Genomic DNA, 8,036 nt, shown 5'->3' on the forward strand with positions numbered 1-8,036 from the left:
CCACATTCCTATCAGAAGGTAAAATGACACCCTTCCTTCAGGTTCTGTCCTCCCAAGGGACAGCCACCCACACTGTACAGCTTCTCTTGTTTTACGCTTTCTGGCAACAAAGCAAGTATCTTTCTTCAAACTATCAGTCATATGATTATTCATGTGGGAGATATGGAACAGTCAGCTTCCCTTTTAAATGGGAAGATTCCAGTCTTAGTCATTTAAAAATATACATTTTCTAAAGGCTTAAAAAAAAAAGCAAAGCCATTTCAGATTGGAACTATTCTAGTCTTCATGCTTAAATTATGCTTAAAAAAACAAAACAAACCAGTATCTTAAATTTGTGATTTTGCTGAGATGAACATTTTAAATACTTTAATTTTCTTTTGCTTTAGTATTTGTCTCTACCCACTTAAGTTAAATTTTATTTTCCAGAAGAGGGATAATTAAAATTCAGTAATTTCATCTTTCATCCAACTTTTCAAAAGTTGCGCTACCAGCACAAAAGTTGAGGTATATGTATTATCACATTTTTTTGAACTGGCAGAATCCCAACATAAAGGTTGTTAATATCTGTAACACACACCTAGATATTAAAAGAAAAAGTTTGATCAAATAGGCCGCATGACTAAGTTTGTTAAAAAGTTTGTCTTCCTACTAGAAGGGATATGTACCTCGTTTCCCCCATTATAGTACCCCTTTTTTTTTTTTTAGATCCCATCTAGGATAAAATTTCATATTTTTTATTCCCATAGTCATCGGTCAAAACACCCTGCTGCGTAAGGATGGTGTGCACTTAAATAGCTACTGCCATAGGTCATGGACACGCAGTGTCGGGTCTCTGTTTCTATGGTGTCCTGCATGGCGACCAGGCCTCTGGATAGGAAGACTCCGTGCTATAGGCTGGAGGCCAGCCTGGAAGCTGGTGATATAGGGCCCTGTCTCACACACAGAAGCACCATTCCTTTCTCACATACACACCACATACACACACACACAGAAGCTCCATTCCTTTCTCACATACACACCCACACAGAAGCTCCATTCCTTTCTCACATCACATACACACCACATACACCCACACACAGAAGCTCCATTCCTTTCTCACATACACACCACATACACACCCACACAGAAGCTCCATTCCTTTCTCACATAATCAACACATACACACACACAGAAGCTCCATTCCTTTCTCACATACACACCACATACACACACACAGAAGCTCCATTCCTTTCTCACATACACACCACATACACACACACAGAAGCTCCATTCCTTTCTCACATAAACACCACATACACACACACAGAATCTCCATTCCTTTCTCACATACACACCACATACACACACACAGAAGCTCCATTCCTTTCTCACATACACACCACATACAAACACACAGAAGCACCATTCCTTTCTCACGTACACAGCACATACACACAGACAGAAGCACCATTCCTTTCTCATATACTCACCACATACACACCCACACAGAAGCACCATTCCTTTCTCACGTACACAGCACATACACACACACTGAAGCACCATTCCTTTCTCATATACTCACCACATACACACACACACTGAAGCACCATTCCTTTCTCACATACACACCACATACACCCACATAGAAGCTCCATTCCTTTCTCACATACACACCACATACACCCACATAGAAGCTCCATTCCTTTCTCACATACACACCACATACATACACACAGACAGAAGCACCATTCCTTTCTCACATACACACAGACAGAAGCACCATTCCTTTCTCATATACTCACCACATACACACCCACACAGAAGCACCATTCCTTTCTCACGTACACACCACATACACACAGACAGAAGCACCATTCCTTTCTCATATACTCACTACATACACACCCACACAGAAGCACCATTCCTTTTTCACGTACACAGCACATACACACACACACTGAAGCACCATTCCTTTCTCATTTACTCACCACATACACACACACACTGAAGCACCATTCCTTTCTCACATACACACCACATACACCCACATAGAAGCTCCATTCCTTTCTCACATACACACCACATACACCCACATAGAAGCTCCATTCCTTTCTCACATACACACCACATACACCCACACAGAAGCTCCATTCCTTTCTCACATACACACCACATACACCCACACAGAAGCTCCATTCCTTTCTCACATACACACCACATACACCCACACAGAAGCTCCATTCCTTTCTCACATACTCACCACATACACCCACACAGAAGCTCCATTCCTTTCTCACATACACACCACATACACCCACACAGAAGCACCATTCCTTTCTCACATACACACCACATACACCCACACAGAAGCTCCATTCCTTTCTCACATACACACCACATACACCCACACAGAAGCTCCATTCCTTTCTCACATACACACCACATACACCCACACATAAGCACCATTCCTTTCTCACATACTCACCACATACACCCACACAGAAGCTCCATTCCTTTCTCACAAACACACCACACACACCCACACACACATACATACACATGCTCCCTCTGTCTCTCACCAATCATGTGTGTATGAGAGAGAGAGAGAGGGCGCAAACAAAAGTACGCCGGATTTTAATAGATATGCGTGTAGCTGGGCGTATCCTTTAAAATCCGGGGTCGGCGTGCACAAGGCTGCCCAAAATTGGCAGCCTGCACGCGCCAAGCCACGCAGCCTGCCTCCGTTCCCTCCGAGGCCGCTCCGAAATTGGAGCAGCCTCGGAGGGAACTTTCCTTACACCCTCCCCGCACCTTCCCCTCCCTAACCCCCCCCCCAGCCCTATCTAAACCCTATCTCTCTTTCTCACACACACACACACACACACACACGTGCTCCCCTCTGTCTCTCACCAAGCATGTGTGTGTATGAGAGAGAGAAAGAGGGCGCATATTGTCTATGTGAATGTGTGCCCCCAGTCTACGACAATCTTAGGATGTCAGATCTGGAGAGCGGGAGATTTTTAAAATCCTTATTAGTTTTAATTATAAGGTGTTATTTGATGTGTCTGCTCATTTGAAATATTTTATAGATGGGGGGGGGGGGGGGGGTGTCCCAAAGGAAGTCTCCGCCCCAGGTGCCAAATACTTCAGGTACGCCACTGTTGGTAACAAATTGGAAACAAGGGAGAAAAGTCAGCTAGCAGCATTCAGAGCTGGCACATGTTGCTGTGCATAAAGTAGCAAGAAGAAAGGGAGTGACAGAAGCCATCCTTCCACTATAAAACTCCTTCCACTGATCCCATGAGGCGTATAGGGTCGAGTTTCTGGGCACCTACCATCAAAAGAATTTCCTAATGTTAGAAAATGAGCAACACATTTAAAAAAGGGTCACAAGGGCTTTTGTATGCTAAAATACTGACCACACTAAGGCTATTTGTTTTCTTAGAAAGAGGTTTAATTGCATTGGTTAAATCAGTGAAGCTTTTACCTACAGGACAACAAGCAAAACAGTGATGGGGAATTCTGTAAAGCAAAGGGGAAATAGATGTTACCACTTTCAGAGAAAGGACTTCTTATTTAAAGGGGCCTGTGCAATAAAGTGAACAAACTTTAGAAGGTAAGTGTTGCCAAACTAAATTTAGTGCCTGCGCTTGAATGGTCTTTAGCTCCCAATGCACTAACATAATTGTGACCAATCCTTCCATTCATCACTAAATGGTCCTAGGTCCCTTACTTTCTGGAGTAGTAACAGCATGGGATGTCCATTCTCTTTCAGTTTCTCCACTGAGCTGACCGTGATTGGATATCCCAGGGGCAGAAGGCGGAGTTAGAGGTAGAGTGTGGAGTTTCAGTTTGAGTTAGGTTTTCAGGAGTGAGAAGCTGTTTTTCTTTACTCCCTGCTGAATTGGGCCCACTAACCCAGTTTTCTGTTTTTTTTGCGTTCAGATGAAGATCCCTTCTTGGTACACTCCCTCTCTGAGAGGGTCTCCTTCCCCTTTTAGTAAAGAAAGAAGTTTTGGTAGGTTTTTGGTCAGCTTTTGGATTCGTTTTTGCTTGTTCTAGGGAACACCCTGAGCCTTGGGAAAGGAGCAACCCCTCTCATTCTGAGATCAGGGGCTGGAAACCTGTGAGTAACCCCTCTACTTCCTAGAGGAAGAAAAACCAGTGACAGCACTACCCAGCTTGAGATATTTTGGATAGCAACTTTTGGATTTTTCCTCTTATGTTTGTGTGGAGGTTTTGTCCCACCCCTCTGCACACTTGGAAGGAGATAGAGAGCTGTAAGCTGAACTGCAATATCTGGCTTCTCCACCAGAGAGGTCCATCAAGGTCGTACCATCAAGCTTTGGAAGTTTCCCAATCAGATCTACACCCCCAACAGAATCAGGACACAGGCTGAGGGCATCAGATTGAACTTTAGACTAAGATAGGATCTTTTCGTGGCATGGGGCTCCCCTCTAGGATTCCCCCTCTAATGGGATATTGCACAGATGTGTAGGCAGTGGCAAGCTCCCTTCCAGGAGCTGCAGAGATGGACACCAGGACATCAGGCCTATCCTGATGGGCCTCCACTGGCTGCCCATCCACTTCAGAATAATCTACAAGGCCATTCTCAGCATATTCAAAAATATCCACCAATTAGCCCCAATCGATCTCCATATCCCCCTCCGACTACACCACTCTACAAGACCGACAAGAGATGCTTACAAGGGATCACTTCAAGTACCTCCAACCAAAACCACCAGACACATCACGCTAAGAGATCAGGCCTTCTCCACAGCCGGTCCAACTTTATGGAACTCCATTCCCCCGGATCTTAGAATGGAACCTAGCATCTCAACCTTCAAGAAAAGACTCAAGACGTGGTTGTTCACGCAAGCCTTTCCTAACTCCAATATCATTTAACTCCCTTCAATCATCACGCTTCGCTAGTTATAGCATTAATAACCACCTCTTACAATGTTATCATTTACATATATAATTATCTGATCTTCTTTTTCCTTCTTAATCCAAGTTATTGTTTCCCTGTTACATGTAACTGCTTTTCTGCACTATTGTTCAAATTGTAAAGTTTATTATATTGTGCACCCCTGTTCCTTGTGAACCAGCATGATGGGACTTCTGTCTTGAATGCTGGTATATAAAAAAACTTAAATAAATAAATAAACCAGCACCCCAGCAGAGACATTATGTAAATAGTTCAGCTGTACAGTTTCATTTGTTAAATGTTTGTGGGACAGTGATTGACCTTTGGGAAATAATCAGTAAATATGATTTGAACACCCACTCTGAGTCCAGTCTGTCTGTCCTTGAAGAGAATGCAACATTAGGGAGATACACTCACATCAGGAGGAACACTCCATCACCTGGGCCACAAAGGATTTCCTTCCCCCCCACAGAAAGAGCCCACTCCCTGGGAGGAGCAGGAAGAAGGAGAAGGATGGCAAGATGAGCCCTGACTAACAAATATTTTTATGGCCCTAGGAGAACCGACAAATTCCCGACAAAGGGTTACATAATGATGCAGAGCTCAGCAAACAAAAGTGGTCACCCTGGAAAAAGCACAATCACTTCTGCTCTACCACTCTCTGTGCATCGTTCTATCCTCTGCTATCATTATCACTTTGGGATGGTTAGCAAAAGATCTCTCCCCCCACCCCCAATGATCTTCCCTTTAGATCCAGCCACCAAGTAGGTAAAAAAGCATGATTCTTCTTTCCTTTCAATCCTCACCAAATACGATGAACCTTCCACCCCAAGCTCCTGACTGTCCCACCCACCCCCAACAGTAGTTACCCTCCTAGAACCCTTTCTGGAATTAGAAAACTTCTGATCCTCCCATGAGGTTCCCCCATTTGATAATCCCACAAAATAAAGGTTCTCTTGCTCCTGGGTTCCCACCCCTGACCCTCCTGGGACCAGCTGGTCAGTAGGAGGAGAAATGCAGGTAGCCACAATACATTGTGCATTAAGGATGTGCACGGTAATATTTTTTGTTTTTGTTTTGCTAATTCATTTTTCAGAGATTTATTTGTTCATTTTTGGGGATTCTATTTTTTTCCCATTTTTGGGAAATAGTGTGTACCTTATGCAAATTGTATATACTATTTGCAAATAGTATGCATTATTTCCTGAAAACAAAAAAATTCACAAAATTTATAGGATTTAAAAAAAAAAATTCAGTTTGATTGAAATAAAACAAAATGAGCTCATTCATCCTGTTTTACACTTTGGTTTCAAATAAAAGTGTCAGATTTAAGCTTTCCTGGACAAACAGGGTAAAAAAGCAGAACTGTTAACGCCTTCCATTCCTCCATCTCTCTTCTTGGCAAAAATTATTTCATTTTCCTCCAAAACCTTCTAATATTCTCTAGTACACATCAGAAGCATAGTAAAAATCTCACTCTCTCTCTCACTAAATATACTTCAAAAGATTTTTTCTTGTATGTAAAAATGAAAATTTCTACTGGTTCATATTAATCACCTTATCAAAAAAGAAGAAAACACCCTTGTGATTTAAAACCACTAAGCTTTCCTTGCTATACTAAATTAAGAGTGTTGAAGATACTGCATAAAGTTCCTAAACTTTGAGAAATAGATATAGTTCTGTACCTTTGTTCCATGGTAGAAATCATCAACTGACTGTGATCCCATGAATGGGAACTGCATGTGTGTGTGGGTGTCAATTCCTCCGGGGATCACCAGTTTATCAGTAGCATCAATTATTCTCACTCCTTCTGGCTTTGCTGGTCTCAGGTTTACGTTGATATCCTTCACAATACCATCTTCAATGAAGACATCAGCCAAGAAGGAGCCATCATCATTCACTATTTTACCACCCTTGATTAAAATCTTGTTTTGGACAGCCATCTCTGCCTCTGTTTTGTTATTCATTTCAGTCGACTTCTGTCAACTGCAATCCAGTGGGCTGCTGATTTTCAGCAAGGGAAAGCAAAGGATCCAGTTTCAGGTCAGAGTTTTTATAGTTCATTACTCTGTCCTTAAATAAAGATTAGCAAGATTAGAAAGGTGGTGTTCTCAGTGGGACTGTCATCTGATACACTTCAGTGGGACTGTCATCTGATACACCTCAGATTTGATAAACATTAGTAAGAAGAGACGCCTGACTCTACCTATTGTTGGCTCCCCTTCCACAATTGTATTTAAAGAGTAACTCAGTCCTTTATTTAATTAGCCTACATCTTGTTGGTCAGTTACAATGCTTGCAGTAAATAAAAAGAGTATCACCACCACCCTGATATAACTCTGGTTTACTTGTAGTTGCTACCATCTTTGTTCTTAACCAGCGCTGTCTTTTAAAGTCATTGATGTATGAAATCTTTAATTGCCACAATGCTGCCCATTGCACTTGAACAGTTACATGCATAGCGTATAGATACAATTTAGTCAAGTCAGAGCATAATTTCAAAATATTTTATCTACCCTCTTACATTTTTCTTAAATAGCAAGCAAAAGAAATTACTTTAATTATTAAGCATTTTTAACTACCAGAAAGAACCACAATACAAAAATTGTGTTTATGGGCCTTTACTTGTAGTAAATTTTGAGCTGGAAATTGTATGGCAGAATTCTTGTTCTAAGCATAGCAGCATAAAGCTGCTTGATATTATCTAGAGCATGACTCTCTTTGCCCATTGTGCTGTATCCCAGAACCATGGCTGAACTCCCTGCAGTTGCTGTGCCCTTTTATAGGGCCTTCTGGCTGGACTTCCTGTGACATGCACAGGTGTCATCACATTCTGCCGAGTATAAAGGGAAGCTCAGAGCCACCTTCCAGTGCTTTTGCAATAGGTCTCCTGCTCATTCTGTAGTGCTAGTTGCTTGCTATAGCGTATTCCAACTTTGTTCCTGCTTTTGTTTCTGCCTTGTTCCTGGTTTGCTGTTGTGTGTTTCTGCTTTGTTTCCGGTTTTGTTTCTATGTGTTCTTGCCCTACCTTGTTCCAACCTTTCCTGCTCCTGTCTGTCCTGTTGTGTTCCCCCCTGCGCCTTATTTCTCATTGCCCTGACTTCAGCCTGGATCTTGACTTCACCTTGCT

General features: G+C 42.3%; 1 protein-coding gene across 2 annotated transcripts in view; it reads right to left on the reverse strand.

Annotated features, from left to right (window-relative positions):
* The window catches only part of DPYS (dihydropyrimidinase), a 118,883-nt gene extending 111,927 nt beyond the window's left edge, over positions 1–6,956 (reverse strand). Inside the window, exon 1 of one of the 2 annotated variants that reach the window (XM_029591860.1) lies at positions 6,592–6,953. In XM_029591860.1, coding sequence (XP_029447720.1) covers positions 6,592–6,873 — 282 coding nt within the window. In that variant the 5' untranslated portion in view covers positions 6,874–6,953. Of the gene's footprint in view, positions 1–6,591 lie in introns of both variants that reach the window. The other variant, XM_029591863.1, reaches the window with a different exon arrangement.
* Between the last annotated feature and the right edge of the window lie 1,080 nt (positions 6,957–8,036).

This window comes from Rhinatrema bivittatum, chromosome 2 (genome assembly GCF_901001135.1).
Source record: "Rhinatrema bivittatum chromosome 2, aRhiBiv1.1, whole genome shotgun sequence".
Classification (NCBI taxonomy): Eukaryota; Metazoa; Chordata; class Amphibia; order Gymnophiona; family Rhinatrematidae; genus Rhinatrema; species Rhinatrema bivittatum.